General features: G+C 46.7%; 1 protein-coding gene across 1 annotated transcript; it reads right to left on the reverse strand.

Moving 5' to 3' along the window:
- Positions 1–9,474: 9,474 nt before the first annotated feature.
- On the reverse strand, positions 9,475–19,489 carry LOC119389952 (coiled-coil-helix-coiled-coil-helix domain-containing protein 2). Its single transcript, XM_037657412.1, has 4 exons — positions 19,315–19,489; positions 15,622–15,817; positions 12,446–12,677; positions 9,475–9,616 (listed from the first exon to the last, which is right to left on the reverse strand). Exons 1-4 carry the CDS (start codon positions 19,344–19,346, stop codon positions 9,603–9,605), a joined length of 474 nt encoding a protein of 157 aa, XP_037513340.1. The 5' UTR covers positions 19,347–19,489; the 3' UTR covers positions 9,475–9,602.
- Between the last annotated feature and the right edge of the window lie 160 nt (positions 19,490–19,649).

Raw genomic sequence — 19,649 nt, forward strand, 5'->3', positions numbered from 1 at the left:
TGCCGTGGCCCATTATTTCTGTGAAGCCTCACGACGTGTATTTCATGTGATGGAATGGTAAGTGTACGAAAGAAGGGAAATTTTAAGGGCTTGTTTTTCTTTGCTAGACACAACATTAATTAGAACTAACAGACAAGAAAGCCAAGGAAAGTATAGGGGATGTTATTTGTAGTAATTATGATGTAAATGTGAAAAAAAGCAAAGTGGACAAAGGGATAACTTGTTGTCGGCAGGGACCGAACCTGCGACCTTCGAATAACACGTCCGATGCTCTACCACTGAGTTATGGCGGCGGTCATCCTCCTGTCCGCTTTATGGGGTATATAGTATGTGCATTTAAACCTAGGAGTGTTAGTCAGCGCCGCTAGTAGCCATGACAGCGAGTGTGGAGCACTCTTTTTCTTCTTGCTGGCAGAAAAAGAAAATTACCCATTGGCTGCAGCGAGAGTGTTTAAATATAGAGTGGGGCGCCCCCTGGGGTCATCCAACAGAACAAAGTAATAAAACATAATATACAACAAACTGAGTATCTTGTTTAGTGCAAGTATCATGTTTTGCACTTTTTACAAATATTTAATCATTCAGCATTGGCAGCCACAGTTAATGATGGTTATTTGGATCTAATAACATTGGCGCCAGTGACATTGTTTGAGGTCTTGTGCTAGGCCTATAAATACAGCATGCGGCACTTCGCCTGCACATGTGTGTGCCAAATGCAAGCTCCAAAACCAAATGTGCTTGTATGGTTGCTGAAAAAGTAGGGGCATTCAGCACACCTCTGTTTTACATAACGAAACAAATTTGTATGTGTATTTCTGAGTCAATAATTATTATGCCTAAGGGCAGAATTTCGAAAAAATATATTTACTAGTATATATACTACGTCAGCGAAAGGTATCTCTAAAGCATGCTGCTAATAGCACTGTTAATAGCACAGTATTTAACGGCTTCCTTGATTAACTTGATTTGACTATTGATTCTTTGCCTCTTTTACAAGAAGGTATTGCATTGAGACACAAGCCCAGAGCATTGGTAAAGGCACCTGCTTAAGATACACCAAGGCAGGATTTTTCACCTCCCAGTTAAAGTAAACTGAAGCAATGCAATTATTGACACGTGTACTTGCTTTTCTTTTCATTGCAATCGGGTTTTGCTGCATAAAACTGTTACATATTGTTGCGAATATATTTTTAACTTATTTACAGTGTAGGATGGTCCAGCAGTCAAGATGGCGGTTGTTACTTCGAGCACACCGACACGTCATCTGCCTCTTCTTCGCACACCTCCCCATAGTCATAGCTGCAACCCCGCTACATCGACCTCCGGCGGCGAAAGCGCCGACTCGGCGCCTGTTAGCAGGTGATGGGCGAAAGGTACGGCTTCAGGCGAGCGACGTGGACGACGTTTGAAGACGTAGAGGGCGCCGTAGGGTCCAGAGGGGCGATGTCATAGGTAACCTCAGTCACCTGGCGTAGCACACGGTAGGGGCCGGAGTATTTGGGCAGAAGTTTTTCGGCCAGGCCAACATGCCGAGACGGAGACCACAGGAGAACGAGGTCACCCGGACTGAAGCGAACGTTCCGGTGGCAACTGTCGTATCTATGTTTCTGGCTGAGTTGAGAGTCCGAAAGGCGTCGATGGGCGATCTGACGGGCCTTTTCGGCTGTGCTGATAGCGTGGCGAGCATATTCGGTGGAGATGTGGTCAGGCATGGGTACGAGCGTGTCGAACGGCAAGGTCGGTTCTCTTCCATACAAAAGGTAAAAGGGAGAATATCCAGCAGTGTCGTGGCGCGAGCTATTGTAAGCGAAAGTGACAAAGGGTAGAGCAATGTCCCAGTCGCGATGATCAGTCGAGACATACATGGCGAGCATGTCAGTGATCGTGCGATTCAAACGTTCTGTGAGTCCGTTCGTTTGGGGATGATAGGCCGTTGTAAGCTTGTGCTTGGTTGCACAAGAGCGAAGTAGGTCCTCGATTACCTTGGATAAAAAGTAGCGGCCTCGGTCCGTGATGAGTTGACGAGGAGCGCCGTGATGTAAGATGACGTCTTGTATCAAAAAGTCGGCGACGTCTGTAGCGCAGCTGCTCGGGAGAGGTCTCGTAATGGCAAAACGGGTAGAATAATCCGTAGCGACGGCGACCCATCTGTTACCGTTGTGAGAAAGTGGGAAAGGTCCCAGAAGGTCGAGGCCGACACGAAAAAAAGGCTCAGCAGGTATGTCTATGGGTTGAAGGAGCCCGGCGGGGTGTACAGCTGGCCTTTTCCGGCGTTGGCACGACTCGCAAGAAGCGACATAACGATGTACGGAACGGTAGAGGCCGGGCCAGAAAAAGCGTCGGCGGACACGGTCGTACGTTCTGGCAACACCAAGGTGGCCGGCCGTTGGTACATCATGTAGTTGCTGAAGTACGGTCGAGCGGAGATGAGTGGGTACTACAACTAGTAGTTCCTGTCTCACTGGGCGCATGTTCCGGCGGTATAAGATACCGTCTATGATGACGAACATGCGAAGCGAACTGTCCGTCGAGTCAGTATTCAGGCGGGTGATTAGATCTCGTAGGGACGCGCCACGCTGTTGCTCGTCACCGATGTTGCCGAAAGCAGAGAGCGAGGAGATACAGATGGACGTGTCATCCGTTACGTGGTCTGGATCGTCAACGGGGTACCGAGAAAGGCAGTCGGCGTCTTGATGTAGACGGCCGGACTTGTAGACCACTGTGTACGTGAATTCCTGGAGGCGCAGAGCCCAACGAGCTAGGCGCCCTGTTGGATCTTTGAGTGCTGAAAGCCAGCATAGAGTGTGGTGGTCTGTGGTAACGGTGAAAGGTCGACCATATAAATAGGGGCGGAATTTACCAACTGCCCATACAAGCGCCAGGCACTCGCGCTCAGTAATAGAGTAATTGCGTTCGGCAGGGGAGAGGAGCCGGCTGGCATACGCAAGAACTCTATCATGACCGGATTGACGCTGGGCTAACACAGCGCCAATGCCGTAACCACTAGCGTCTGTGCGGACCTCGGTTTGAGCAGACGGGTCGAAGTGGGCGAGGATCGGCGGTGTGGTGAGCAGCGTAATGAGGCGGGAAAAGCACTGGCTTGGTCAGGACCCCACCAAAATGGCACATCTTTCTTGAGAAGATCAGTGAGGGGGCGGGCAATATCTGCGAAGTTTCTGACGAAGCGTCGGAAATATGCGCATAGGCCCACAAAACTTCGAACGTCTTTGGCACAAGTTGGTACGGGAAAGTCGAGGACAGCGCGAACTTTGTCGGGATCGGGTCGGATGCCAGATGAGTCAACGAGATGCCCGAGAATAGCAACTTGGCGATGGCCAAAGTGGCATTTCGATGAATTAAGTTGTAGCCCAGCCGCACGAAACACTGAAAGAATGGACGAAAGTCGGTCGAGGTGAGACTCAAAGGTGGGGGCAAATACAATGACGTCGTCCAGGTAACACAGGCAGATAGACCATTTAAAGCTGCGCAAAAGCGTGTCCATCATCCGCTCGAACGTGGCCGGCGCATTGCACAAGCCGAACGGCATGACTCTGAATTGGTAGAGACCGTCAGGCGTTACAAAAGCAGTCTTCTCACGGTCGAGGTCGTCTACGGCAATTTGCCAGTAACCAGAGCGTAGGTCTATCGAAGAAAATAGGTAGCACCATGAAGGCAGTCCAGGGCATCATCGATACGAGGAAGCGGGTAGACATCCTTTTTGGTGATCTTGTTTAAATGCCGATAATCCACGCAGAAACGCCAGGTGTTGTCTTTCTTTTTAACTAAGACTACAGGGGAAGCCCACGGACTCAAAGAAGGCTCAATAATGCCTTTTGTGAGCATCTTGTCGACCTCCTGTTGAATAACTTGGCGCTCTGATGGTGAAACTCGGTAAGGACGCCTGTGAATTGGAGCTGCATCACCGGTATCTATGCGGTGCTTGACTTGCGAGGTTTGACCTAAGGGCCTACCGTCGAAGTCAAATATGTCAGAGTAGATCATAAGGAAATCAGTGAGGTCTTTAACTTGAGAGGGCAAAAGTTCTGAGGCAATCATCTTGGTGATGTTGTTGTGCAGTGTAGAAGAGGTGACTGCGTCGACTCTATGCGGGTTCGGAGAGTCGACAACGGGCAGTTCAGGTGACACCGATGAGATCTGGCACTCGTGCGACGGTGACAGAGTAGCAAGAGCAATGCCTTGTGGTAGGACTTGAGGGCTGAATCCGAAGTTCAGAAGAGGAAGGCACGTCTTGTTCGCTGTAACAGTTACAACTGTGTACGGAGAGGAGACGCTGCGGGCCAGTAGAACACTGGGAGAAGGAGAAACCACGTAATCACCATCCGGTACATTGGGATAGGGTTCAACAGCGACGCAAGTTAGGGCTTGTGGTGGCAGACGAATAGCCTCAGCACACGAAAGTTTGGTCTGAACCACCTCCGACACGGCGGACGCAGGCAAGTCAAGTTGTACAACACCGGCCGAGCAGTCAATGACAGCAGAGTGGTCAGACAAGAAATCGAGTCCGAGGATGACATCATGTGGACAATGAGCGAGAACATGAAACAGAACGGACGTCTGGCGGTCGGAGAACCTCACACGTGCCGTGCACATTCCGAGTACAGCCGGAGTTCCTCCACTAGCGACACGTACAAATAGGGACTCGGGCGGCGTAAGGACCTTATTTAATCGTGCACGGAGATCAGAGCTCATAATAGAAATATGTGCGCCGGTATCAATGAGGGCAGTAACAGGTAGGCCGTCCACTTCCACAGCAAGCAGGTTCTGGTCCGTAGTGAGGGTCAGCAGAGGGTTTTCAGGTCGGGGGTCGAATGCAGCGTCACCTCCGGGAGCTGCATTGCTCAGTTTTCCGAGTATGGGCGTCCAGTAGGGCGGGGCGACGAATGGCAACGGGGCTGAGGTGACCGGGAGCGACGATCGCTTGGGGACGGCGAACGGCTGGAGCGTCGGACCGATGTTGCAGGAGCCTCAGCGTATGGTCCACCGTCACGAGCGGGAAACTGCAGGGGCCGGTGGTTGTCGTCACGTTGATAGCCAGAAAACAAGCGAGATGGAAAGGTGCGAGAACGACAGTAGCGAGAAATATGTCCTACACCGTGGCAACGAAAGCAGATCGGCTTGTCGTCCTACGTTCTCCACTGGGCAGGATCACGATAGCGGCGAAACATTTCCGGTGCACGAGGAGGCGTTATGGAACTGACACGAGGTTCCGTCAACGAACACACCGGCTGCAGTCCGACATTCGCAAGCTCTTCCCTCACAACCTGCTGGATCAACGAGATCGTTGGTCGAGGATCATCAGATGGCCGCGTCAGGAAAGATGGTGGCGACGCCGCCTCGATTTCTCGGCGCACGATGCGAACTACGCTCTCGTTGGTAGGCGGTTGACCGCATGGCGGCTGAAGGTCCTCGCAAGATGATGTAGCGGCCGTGTTCGGAAGTCGCACGAAATGCTGGGCAATGCGGCGACTCTTCAGTTCTTCGAACCGGCGGCACTCTTTGATGATGTCGTCCACGGTGGAGCAGTCTTTAGACACTAGTAAATTGAAAGCATCAATCCGCAATTCCCTTGAGCAAGTGGCTTACTTTGTCACCCTCTGACATGTTGGTGTCGACACGTCGGCAAAGGGCCAGGACGTCAAGGATGTAGGAGACATACGATTCGGTCGAAGATTGTGCCCGACAGGAGAGTTCTTTAGAAGCGGCCCGCTGGCGTCCGACGGCTCTACCAAATAGGTCACGAAGCTTCTGTTTACAGGCATCCCAACTGGTTATGTCAGCTTCATGAGCCTGAAACCACGTACCTGCTGTTCCGCAGAGATAGAAGTCAACGTTGGCAAGCATCATTGTAGGGTCCCACCGGTAGACCGCTGCAAACCGCTCATACTTCGCGATCCAGTCATCGACGTCAACGTGGTCGGTGCCGCAGAAGTTACCGGGATCGCGGGGTTGAGTCAATACGACCGGCTGTACCGGCTGTACTGGAGGCGCGGTCGAAGCGGCAGCAGCAGAGTTGCTTTCTGTTGACATATTGCGGCTGTCCAGGATACGTCCGCTGCGGAGTTCCGTCTTGCGTAGTACCCAGCACCTCCACCAAAATGTTGCGAATATATTTATAACTTATTTACAGTGTAGGATGGTCCAGCAGTCAAGATGGCGGTTGTTACTTCGAGCACACCGACACGTCGTCTGCCTCTTCTTCGCACACCTCCCCATAGTCATAGCTGCAACCCCGCTACAATATGTTGCCACTCAGCATAGGCTGCACCCAAATGTACTGGAACCTTCTCAAGAGCTTTCAGGTGTTCTAACGAGATTGCATGCATGACGTGAGTGGTTGAGCACATTCTGGAACTTACACAAGCACCAAAGATAATGATAGAATGTACGAGGATGCATGTATAAATGCCGACACGTTTCATCCGTAGATCAGATTATCGACTGTGCTCACCGCTATGATTATACCATGGGTGTTTCATTTTGCTGCTGCATTTTCTACCGTCACAGCTACTATGTTACAACACGACATGCTTCTTGGGATTAGCCTAGGCGTTGCCTTCACTCAACACTATGCAAACCTTATGTACTGTGCAGACAGCCTGAAAATGTGAATGCTGCCTATCGTCCAAGACACTGTAGCTGTTCTGTGACTGCCCCGTCTACGTGTCGAAGCAGTTGACAGATGCTGGCAGGAATTGAAATGCACACATTAACTGCAAGTTCTCTTTCACATGCAAAGTGTTGCCACATGTAGCAACAGCTATAAGTGCGGTTGCGGATTGTTTAAAGAGTATCTAACTAGACCCGAGCCTTCGGAAAATCCAGTGTTATGTTAACGTGCGTACACATCAATTCTTCCTGTCCTCGTCGTCATTCGTTACTCTTTCTATAATACCTTTTCCTTTTTCCCCTGTGCAGTGTAGCAGGCCAGAACACAGTACTAACCGAGGCCTACCTCTGCCTTTTCACTAATAAATTCTCTCTTTTATATGAATGAAAACAAATTATTAGATAGAAGCAACGACGATTTTTTCACCATTATTGATCATGCTTGCTCATGGCACGGCTAAGTTTTTTTCCGTATTGGATGCACCTTTGTTGTCAGGTTGTTTTGCACTCCTCTGTACATTCGCGCTCAATGTTACATGTGACACGGGAGCATGTGGCCTCGTGTTCAAAGACTGCGCTTAGCTTTAACTGTTTTCACTTCCATGACTGAATGATAGTTTCTTATTTGAGATCATCCCCAAGTGAGAGAACAGTGTTTAGCTGTAGAAATAAGAGCTAGTGGAAGTCGTGGGTATGTTGGAGCTTGTAAGGCTATGCGCTCTCTTGTTGCATGTCACATTGAGCGTGACTGTAAATGTGTACCAGTCATCACCATTCAACACTCGAAAAGCATCTACGCCTGTACTTGTGGCACCGTTGCACCGACACCTCACACCATGCATCCACCTTATTTCGCACAGCTTGTAAATGGTGTTGTACAATTACACACTTGCACAAGACTAAAGGTACTTCTACACGTGACACAGAATGACAAACATAGACAACTGTACACATTTCATTTTAGTCGAACCAGTTACGATATCGAACCTGACAGACATCACAATACAGTTCAGTATAGGCCTCAGGTGGTACACTTCTCTGCGCAGCACCTAGTCTCTTTCTTCATTAGCATATTTCACCACACGACACCACTGTATTGCAATGAAGCTTACTAAAGGAAATGTGCTGAATGCTATTTGCATAAGCTATCCACATCTGGATATCTGTAGCTTTTTTTTTCCTCGATGGCATGCAATTCCTTTCAGATTCAATGTCCAGTTTGACAGAAGCCGCCAGAACGATTTCTTTTGGGCGGCAAGAATATTTCCATTTCTACTATTCAACATGACGGCAAGTGTACTTACAGGGTCACAGCATGACACAGCATTCAGTATATTGAATGTAGAGGTTAACCCTTTGTATCCCAGCGTCTACATATGTGGACAAAACATATCAGTGAAGTGGAATCAGGCTAGCCAACGCATTGCCTTAAAAATCGATTTGAAATGTTGGCATTACTTCAGAATTTCATAAAAACATCTATATGTGTCCACTTCTGTGCACAAACAGCGGTAAGTGCGCACAGAACAAGGGCGTTTTTCACAAGCCGCCTGTAGACGTGTATGCCTACATATTTTTATAGGTTCACTCTAAATTCTTAAGAACTTTTATATTATTGAGATTTATTCGAGAAAAGGAAGGGTTTATCTTGTCTTTGTGTGACTTTTGTTGCACTGTGAGCGACCAAAGTTTTTCAAGTTGAGTTGTTGCGGCGGCGTCCACGTTTGTGGACACCAGGCATACCGAGTTCGTGTAAAAAGCTGATAGAACGCCGCATGGTAGTAAGACCCGCTCCGTTGCTGTGCGGCTCTACCCAAAACATTATCAGTGATATAGCTAAACACGCCTTGTAGAAGTTATTTAGAATTTATTTGCTTTATTCTGGACGTGGATTAAGTGATGAAGACATACATGCCATAATTTTCGAGCTGACTAGCAGAAGCGAATGATCCGATTTGGAGGGAACCGGTAATTAGTACATTGAAGTAGAGCCATGAACAAGCAAATGCCTTATGAAAAATGCTACTGCTGATGATGAAAGCATTCAGTTTGAACGTAACCATGAAAGCACTGGTAATGATGATCAACCACGATAAAGATAATGACGAACACGTTGAAGTAGAGCGGTGGGCAAGCAGATGGGCCTTGAATGGTGATAATGATGGTGATGATGAAGGCGTTGAATCAGAGCCGTTAGCCATCGGCCACGTGACCCTTTGCGATGATGATGATGATAATAATAATAACGGTGATGATGATGATGATGATGAACGCGTTGAACTGATGATGGCATTGATTATGGTAAGTAGTGATGATGATAGTGATTATTGTGTTGGAAGTTCTTTCAACACAATAATCACAGAGCCGTCGGCAAGCAAAGTTCCATGTACGATTAAGAAGGAAGATGGACCCAGCGTAACTGGTGTTCCCAGCGTCCGCATATGTGGACACTTGTTTTCTTGTAGAACTAAAGCTAAAACTTCCCATGTTTTGGTTTATTCCCACTTTCGTATGTATTGTAATTGCATATATGCAAAAAAATATTTACTTGCGCAGCTGGATTGGCCATGGGATACAAAGGGTTAATCTCTTCAATATAGGCAAAGCATAGCATGGGATTACCAAGGGGATGTTACAGTAATTCGACATACCCAGGTTTGATGTGTATGGGTATAGCTGTATAAGCATGTCCTTACGTCTCCCTAAAGCTTTGCTCCACATAGACTACAACACAGGAATTGGATCCGCATTTTGTTAGCATAGCACCTGTGGTTATAATAAACACCTTCCCCTGCAGATGGAATTTTACTAGAAGCAATCCATTGCGAGTAACAGATGCGACGAGAGTAACACGCTACAGTACTGTCTCTTTTATTACTTTCTACACATGTGCGCAAGGACAATGCCCTCCTCAGCACTGTTGATCAGCTTGTTCCTGAAGTGGGCCCAACAGCATTGTTTCCTAGTGTTCTACTTTACATGCCTCCACCTGAAAAAGAAAACATGAAAGACGGCTATTTCAGTTGCACAACACATACTGCTGGAAGTTTTAAGGAGTGCTCGAACTGGCCGAATGTGCGGTTATGCACAAGGTCACCAATTCAACAATGTCTTTAGTGAAATGAAACACTGCTAAAGACATTCCTGCCAAAAGTGAATGAGCATATATGCACGCACACTTGCAGGAAGCTTAATACATCCATGCTTTCTCATTAGGGGTGTGCGAATATTCGAAATATTGAATATTTTTTAGAATAGTGTTTGCTATTCGATTCGCACTGGAATTTTACTATTCGAACTTCCCAAAAACAAATACAGTCAACGTCCAACTGAAAGTGCCCCCTTCAGATGTTCAATATGCCTCACCTCATTACACTCTTGTATTGCGGCAAAGCTGCCTTTCAAGCTCCGTTACGGTCGAACTTTGTCAAGAGACAGTCAACGTCCGATTGGAAGTGGTCCCTAGTCTTTCAGTATGCTTCACCTCATCACACCCCGGAATTGCGGCAAAGCAGCCTTTCAAGCTCCGTTACGGTCGAAGTTTGCCAAGAGACAGTTAACGTCCGATTGGAACTGGTCCCTAGATTTTCAATATGCTTCACCTCATCACACCCCGGTATTGTGGCAAACCTGCTTTTCAAGCTCTGCTACGGTCGCAAATGTACTAACTCAAGAAAACGCTGGTTCCAACATGGAGATGACAGATGTGGCAGAGGTGGGCGCTTAATTGATGCTGTTTTGGACCTTAAATTTGGGCAGGAAGTCCGAAAAATCGGAAGCCGAAGCTTTTTAGCATCCAAAATTTCAGATGTTCTTATATATCGACGTCTACGAGGCAGATTTGGAACTCCGGACTTGAAGGGAGCACACCCTTGTCCACCACATCAGTTGGGCTTGCACAGAAGTTGAAAGAAGAGGAGAGGCTGAGGAAATGGCATCTTTGCCTATCACGTGTAAAGTGTTGTCGGCAACACTTTGGTTGCGCCAAATCATGTACATAAATAGAAATTGGCCTCTACATTGCCTCATTCCTGATACGACAACCATGAAACACCACCCCGTCTGTGCTTCATCAACCTAGCGAAAAGAAACACTTTCATGTTGCTATATCATAGGAATATGGTTAGGAATCCTCTTTTTTTTCTCCAATTTCGCTTCGAAGTATTCGAAAAATATTCTAGAAATATTCTACAAATATTCGATTCGCACTCACACTTCAATATTCGAATTCGCTTCGCACCCAAAATTTTGCTATTTGCACAGCTCTTACTTCTCATACTTTTTACTTTTTGCTGGTAATGTTCCCATGACTGGAGATGATGCCAGTAAGATTATGAGCCATGTTTAGGGACCAAAAGTCATTATTGACCTTGGAATTTTAGAGCACTTTCTCATGAGGTCACACCTCACTCCATCGTCTGCCGTGCAGAAGTGCACACTACAAAGTGTGCCCGCCAGCCACGGAAGGCAACAGCTAAAAATAAGCAGCATTACATTACAACAAGTATACGAGCGTTACAATACTAAGTACAGTAAAACCTCGGTGATACGATCACCGCTCGTAAGAATTTCTGGATGATACGAATTTTCCTGTGGTCCCGACCAAGTGCCATTAGCCTGCAATGTAATGGAGAACGGTTGTTGCGAACCGATTTTCACCCCGCGACGTTTGATACGAACGTACACTATATGCAAAGGTAGGAACAGGTGCTGCCTGCACTGTCGCGGAAGAAGCGGAAACAACGTGCGGGCGCGGGAATACTGGCTGCGCAAACATCAGCAGTGCGTCGTTGCCTCCGAGATTGTGAGCGCAAATCTTGGAGACTTTAATGCGCTTTCGTGTTTAGATTACAGATGGCACTGGCGTGGCACTTCTTTTATTTCTCTCTTTTTTTCTTTCCAACATGTTGACGCATGCTGCAGTGCTCGAGGCAGCAGCGTCATTGTACTGTGTTAACACGTGCCTGCCACGTTGATACAAGCCATGTCCTCGCATTCAGGCGTCCTATGAAAGGGGGACGAGGACCCCAAGAGACGAAGTGGACGGTCTTGGTCTTGGCGAAGGCGCTAGGCTTCACTACGTATGCGCGCACCTGCCAACTCCAATTTGCACGGGAGGCTCCCGAATTATGAGCAAACCTCCTAATTGTGCAGGCACAGCCGTAAATCTCCCGAAAAACACCCCTAACATCACCGCGATAAGAAAATAACAGCAACAAAGGACAGTGGTTCTAAAATTTTCTGGCCTTCATCTATCGGATACAAAGCGCTTCTTAAGTCACTTTCGCCGCAGTACTCCGGTGTCATGCGAAAAAGCGTACTAAGATTAGGAAGGGGTAACTAGCAATCATGGGTCACAACACATCTGGTTCATTAATTATACGTGCGTGCACGCACGGTATATTTATGAGTACAAGTATGATCGCTGAAATCTAAAAACTTTACTCGCAATCATTCAGAGCTCTTCATGACGTCGCTGTGGCCCTAAGGAACAATAAATCAAAACATATGCCAACCTCCTTTTGTCGCATACTAATTTTCCATGTTTTCTGGTGATACGAATTTCAGATGATACGAATATTTTTGGTGACCCCGAAATTCGTATCACCGAGGTTTTACTATACCAGCTTACCACATCGCAGGCCCACATTAAATTCCTTCATAGACACTAGATCCTTTTATTTTCTTTACGTAGTCACCATATCCAGGTTGGATAGACACACCAAAGTAAAGTAGGGCAGCCAAAGAAAGGGTCTTTACACTTGCAACACCCACCAGGAATCAAAGCTCCTCATAATTGTTCAAAGGCACTACTCACCATGCTGGAGTCGGCACTCCTTGAGGACCTGGTTGAAGCCCTCACACAGCGAGATGTCATGCTGGTTCTGGGCGCACTCCAGGAACTGCTTGAGCTCATACTGGCACGGCCCACTCAGCTGCTGCTGGGGCTGCATGGGTGGCACAGCAGCCGCAGGAGCAGCAGCAGCAGGAGCAGCCTCGGCACTTCCCCCTCCGAAGCTACCAGTCAGGGCATGACCAATAGTGTGGCCCTGCAACACATGTGCAATGATGTAGTACTCATACTTTTTTTTTTGCATCAAATGAAAGACCAATCGCTAAAGAGCCTGGAAACGTACTGGTAAGCATAGGTGTACCCTAAAAATTTAATTACGTGCTTTTAAAAGCTAGTTTCGGTTCCTACTGTACCAAGACGTCACAACACTGCGTGATCTTCTTTCTCGTCACGTGGTTGTGCAAGATATTACAACATTTCCACGGCCATTTCACTCAGTCACTCTATTAATGACGCACAAGCGACCACTTTGTACGTTTTGATTCCTGACATCACCAAAACAGGTGCGAGAAGGCACCAGTATTGATACTGTAGCCTGATGTCAGTAGGTGTGCTGTTCGAAAATTGACTTTAATGTCAAAACAAAATACCTTAGCATTTACTAAGCTTCACTCTTGGTCAGAGCCATCTCTGTATACAGGAGACTTGTATGGAGGAGTAAAGTCAGCTTCAATAATTGATGTCAGTACCCTTTTAGGAACCTCAGCCACCGAAGTGGCAAGCAATCAAAAGTACTTGAGAAGTGGTGCAACTTAAATAGGAATGTCATGATCTTTTTTATGAAGTCAATGTGGATTCGGGCATTTTTTCTAGCAAAAGAAATGTGCCATATACAGAAGGTGCCAAAAGGGCAGCACACAGCAAAAAAATACTGGTAAACCTGCACAGGTAACAGAATGTTACTGCATGTAAAATTGATCCTTTGGACAGTACCTCATGAAGTCGAACAAAGTGAACTTAAAAAGTATTCTATAAGCCTTTTTGCCAACAGAAAGCATTTAAACATGATTCTTTTTCGTGTTTTGAATGTGCATATACATTCATAATTTTCCATCAAGTGCCCTCATGTTTGGTGGTGGAAGTACTTATTCTTTGACATTACTGCCCATAATTCTGCTTCGTAGGTAGACTTCAAAAGGCACTTGTTAAATTTTAAATGCAGAAGAGTGATCTTCGCTGCTTTCACATCACGAGTGCATATTTATTGCTTGGCTATCGCTCAGACTAAGTGCTTGTATCCCCCGAGTGGGCAGGAGCACAGGCTGCAACGTGCACTCCCGGCCCCAGACACCACTGGGTTGGAGCCAACAGAGCACTCCACTTCAGTACCCCTGCACAATGGTCATCACAGCGGCAGCCTCACAATATTAGCACGCAATGGTGTGAGGTTATCGATAACTTGACAACAAGCAGAAGGCCTCTTCCCCTCTTCAAAAAACTTGGACCACAATTCTCACTGCTCAAGACTGGTCACAGCGGGGTAAGAAATTTTACCACGAAGCTAGGTATGGCAAGGCAGACAACAAGGGAGCAGCCAGAGTGGCGAAAGGCTTACAAGCATGTTGAGACGTGTTAACTGGCACAGTTCCATGTCTTTGACACCTTCAACATACTACTTTGAGCTTCCATTTCTATGATCTTCCAGTGCTCGCAAACATTTAGACTGCTGTGCTAGTTAAATAAATCCATACGAAATGAGCTCAATTCAACTTACTGCCATGCCTAATATCTAGTTCTAAAAGCTTCCTAGCACACATATTTTCACTGTCATGTGCGTACTCTTTGTTATTCACTAGTTAATGCCTTCGTAATGAAATTGCCAAAAGCAACGAGAAAGGTAGCGTTTAACTTATTTATTGAAGTTAAGTTCCCAGTGGAAATGGAATTAAAGGGACACTAAAGGCAAATATTAAGTCGACGTTGATTGTTGAAATAACGGTCCAGAAACCTCGTGCTACTTTTGTGCCAAGAAAGTGCTTATTTTGAAATAAAATCACGTTTTAGTGGTCCTCATCGCGTTAGCGCACTTGAAATCACCCGCCCGAAAGCGGTGTTTCGCACGTCACTGTTGCCGTGCCCAACGTTGCCCGCCTTTACAGCACAGCAGCGTGCACTGGCGGCATGCACCATTTGGGCATCCGGCAACATCACATGCATGCGGCATTTTGTCGAACTTTCTGTCAGAGTGACCTTCACGAGCGTGCAAAACACACGCGGCAGTACTCGATACCGAAACTACCACTGAGATGCGACCGCGTGAGTGAAGCAGGGTGCCGGGCAAAGCGCAGTTAGGCAAAAACGGAACTTTTGAATCACGCGCGCCGTTCCCCATGGCAACGCCAAAGAGGTTCTTTTTTCCATGAATCAAACAGAAACGAACAAGCAGCATTTTATTACGTCTCTTGATGCACGGAAGGTTCTTTTTTTATTGCAGCTAGTTTGATTACGAGTGATTAATTGCAGTCAAACTCTCTCACGTCATCGAGATCATTTCCAAAATGTGCCGCTCGTGGCACTCATCGTGTGATACATTTAGCTTAATTTCTCGGTAAGTAGGACACTGCTGTTGATAATATTGCCATTTTAGACGTTGTCATACATTGAGCTTTCACTCTGACATAAATTGTTATTTGCCTTTAGTGTCCCTTTAAGCTTCGTGTGTTGCAGATTTGTCATTGCATTTGTGGTGCACCACAAATGTATTGAGAAGCACTGCCTGTACCTAAATTGAGCACTCGATTGTGCGTGCCACCATTGATTTGACCGAAGTTTGTGGATTGCTAATGCTGTCGGTAAATTTTGACTGCTCTATCCTCCATTGCTTGTTGTCTCTCTCACACTGTTTCTGGCACACACAGCAGGCCGTACATTTTATTTTTTTTTTTTTTGTCTAGCAGCTGTGGCACCACACACAGCAAACAAACTGATGGCAAAAAAGGGGGCACACTAACTGACACAGACTAAGGAAGAAGATAACGACGACACAGGCCCCCAAGCTTCCTCAGTCTGTGTCTGTTAGCACGACCTCCTTTTTATCATCAAGATGAACACATATGAGTTATCCCAGATGTTTGTTTTGCTGAAGCAAACAAAGCTTGCAGTCATTCAACACCAAGGAAAGGATGGCCAAAGAAACCCACCACCGCAGAGCCAACGGCAACTCCAGCCGCGGTAGTGGCCATTTGAGCAAACATGCCGGGCTGCTGAGGCTGGGACATCATGGGCGCCGGTGGGTGCGCCTGGGTTGGCACAGGTTGCGTAGGCGCAGCTGTTGCCCTGGCTGGTGCAGGTGCAGCCGGTGCTCGGGCTGGTGGTGGTGCAGGGGCCCGCCTCATCCTGCACGCAGCAGATAAAAATTTGTTGCCCATTTCACACGAACATTACCACACACACAGTTTCGAAAAAGACTGATAGAGAAGGAACATAAAAAGAACAAGGCCTTGGTGCTACTGAACAGTCTGGTGTGTGCAGAACTTAACTTTGAATGTTTGGCATGCCTGGAGCTCTGCCATAACTGAAGTCACAGTAATGATCATTGAACAAAAGGAACTTTTCTATGGCCATACAGTGCAAGTGTACAAACATCAGCAGATCAACCTACAAGAGCATGTTAATACACCAGACTGCTGAGAATGAATTTATAAATACGCAATAATCTGAACATATATTGCGTTCCCTAATATGAACATTTAGGATTTTGCATAATTAAACATAATTAGCTGAGCACTATAAAAGATACTGACTCAAGTTAACTATGAATGTGCCATTAGTCCATTCACCAATCTGCACGTTTATTATTGTTAGTTTAATTAGCTGACATGAAACACGGAGTATTCTGTTCGATAGATGATAGAAGCAGTGTTACAAGAGCACGTACTGGACTAGTCACAAAGGTGTGCTTAAAGTGTTAATCGTACACCAGCCAGCTACCATTCGCAAATTGCCTTTTTCCTTTTCAGATGCTGGTGAAATCGTCACACACCGGCAGCTGATGAATATTCTGAGCACCACAGTATTAGCTATCACAAATTAGCAAGCTGGACATGATCACTACAAATTAGCGTGCCAGCATTCAAATGCCATAGACCATATGTACAGGAACCAGTTCATGCTCTGTAACAATTATTTTCATTCAGCGGGTCCTTTTCATACAACAAAACAGGCTTGGTAAACTTTTCACTAGACTTTTAATTATTATAAATTACATTCACCGTACCAAACCAAATCACAAATCTTATGAGAGATACTGCATTAGCGAGCCCAATCAATTCTCTCTTAATGTTCTTGCATTCCCTGCGCCGAAGTTGCCACAATCCGGGGTAGAAAATTTCAGGATTGTGTCTAGCAGCAGAACGCCACAGCTACGGAACCAACTGTGGCGTACATCACGTTCAAATCATTGTACAGGTAGGTCCACTGTTAGGGGAAACATGCAAGCGCGTGGCTTGCGCTCCGTACAGCGCCATGTACGCGAAGAGGCGAAAACTAAGCGCATGCGCAAAGGTGCGCAGGGGCAGTGCATGACGAGTGTTGTCTGCTTGCGAACCGCCCCTTTGCTTTGCCTGCGCGCAGCATGCACATGCAAAACGAATCTACAGTTATAAATAAAGCATTTTAAGGTATCGTTCTTTTCTTCCGAAATGCCAGTACGGAAGCGTGTGTTCGTGAGCGGGCTTTTTTCTCGTGGTAATTGGAAGATTACACAATGGCTCGGGTGCTCGTCCACTATTGAAGGCAGGTCGCTGAAATTTCTTTTCAAGGCTACACCCACCGTTCCATTTCAACGATGAAGAATCGACCGCTCAAGGCTAGCAACTCTATCGTACAGGGCTACAAAGAAGACAAAAGAACAAGTACGCTATATATACTCGCAAGCGGCAGCAGGACTGCGAAATGGTTGCTTTCACGGATAAGCCAAGCGTTTCTGTTCAAGAAATCCGTGCAACCTTACATTTCAAGTGTCGAAAACGACTGTTAGGTGAGGGATTACTGAAGCAGGTCTGAGTAGTTAGCTGTTGCAACGCAGCCTCGCACGAGCAAAGCCATAGGGTGGGTCGCTAGCAGACGATGCTCGAAATTCACGGCCCCGTGCATTTCCATACATGCACTTGGTTTTTGCCACTTCACGTACACTATCGTCCTTTATGAAAGGGAACACACGAGCGCATGGCCTGCGCTCTGCAGCGGCTGCCTACAGCACCATCAACCAACAACTGTAGAAAGCAGGACCGCTTTTGGCGGCATCGCCCATTCCGAGACCGAAGCGGGAGCGTAATCTAGCAGCGCTTGTCCTGAGGCCAAGATTCGTTATTTTGTTTGCCAATAGATGACGCCAAAGGCGGACGTGCTTTCTTTAGCTGTCGGTTGATGGTGCTGTAGGCAGCTGCTGCAGAATGCAAGCCACGCGCTCGTGTGTTCCCTTTCATAGAGGACGACAGTGTACATGGCGGAGTGCGAGCCACGCACTCCCATGTCCCTCTAACATCGGACCGACCTGTACATACTACTTGCCAATGAAAGACAAAACAGTACTAAAAGAAAGGCTCTCAGGATATATGACTTTGCAAGTAGCCAGTGCGACAATTCTAAGGTCAAACAGATTCAAGGTCACACAGACACCACTCTTCTTGTTCTTCTGCATAGCCATCTTTTGTTAGCCTAAATGCAACGCTTCAGATAACAATGAAAATGGTATTTGAGAGGTGTGAGCTAGCAACAATCCCAAACTTCACAACTCTCTGGTGTCCCAAACCCGAAACAAAAACCAAGTTAATGAGATTGCATCATCCACTTTCCAGGTGGAACAGGTCAAGGAAGGCCTACCAAGTCACCTTGACCTCACATCCACTGTGCGCCAAACATCAATCAGTTAAATGATAACAGAGAAAACATAGAAGATCAAGTCAGTTGAGGCCAACGTGGTTTAGTGTGCTCGTATAGTGATTTCCTCCACGATTTACGTGTCGGTTTCAATCACGTCCCGAAATATGTCTCACTTCACCCTTCCAACGTGTAGCACACGCAATTTACCGCATGAATTATGCAACATAACGGGCAGGTGACTGCAGCGTGCATTACCGCGCAGCCCAAAGCGTAATTACGTCAACGTAATAATGCGCATCAACTTAATACAGCTTAAGTAACAAACAAAAACCCAATGCCACATAACCACGAGGTTTCATACGTATTTCTCAGCAATGGTGTAAGGCGAATTGTATTAAGAAGGGAAAGTTTTCATTCATTGACTTCCGCCGTGTTACTCGTGACGAAACTAAATGCGCACTTCTGCTGTCGCGAGAAAGTCATAATAAATTAACGTATAATTAGGCGCATTTAGACGTGAGATTACCGACCTGGTTAAAATAGGCGCACTGGGGCACTACGGATTAATTTTAACCAACTGGGTATCTTGAATGCGTACATAAACCACCTCAACCTGCGTACACCGCTGCTCTTGCATTGCGCCCCCTATACATATGCGGACGCCGCGGCTGGGACTTCTATCAATGAAAAAACATAAATGTGCGTCAAATACAGAGCAATTTTTATGCCTTCAGGCGAAATACTTCGTATTTCGCAATAGACCCGCGAGCGGTAGGCAGCGACCAACGACGCAATAGGAGCAAAACACGGTCTTTATAATACAAAAACCGCGTCGGAAGTAGTTCGCCACGATTCACGGCGTTATGAAGCAGGTATATAACCTTAAACACGATTATAGGATATAACACAGAATGTTCAACAAGCCACGCGGCCGTGTAACGCCGAAGCCGCGTTGTCGCCTACCGCTACGCCGGATTTGCTAAGCAATATACACTAAACGAGACACTTACGGTGCGGCTGGTGCTCTCCTTTGACGAGGCATCTTTTTATACGCTAATTAGTTGCGAGAATGCGCAAATAGACGCAAAGGACCGACGTAAATTGTCGCGCAAGTCCGCACAAGTCCAACGACCGTACACTCAAGGGCACAGTTTCTCCAGGTTTCTCGAAAAACCTGAAGTCTTTTGATGATGATAGAGACGGTGTTTAAACCTTTAAACAGTTTTAATGTATGCAGCGTATACAGGGCCGGGCGAACAACCACGCCTACATATTGCTTCAAGTTTACATTTTTTAAAAGATTCCTGTGTTTGGACTGATAGTATTTTTATTTGTAGTTTTTTAA

This window comes from Rhipicephalus sanguineus, chromosome 4, assembly GCF_013339695.2.
Source record: "Rhipicephalus sanguineus isolate Rsan-2018 chromosome 4, BIME_Rsan_1.4, whole genome shotgun sequence".
Lineage (NCBI taxonomy): Eukaryota > Metazoa > Arthropoda > Arachnida > Ixodida > Ixodidae > Rhipicephalus > Rhipicephalus sanguineus.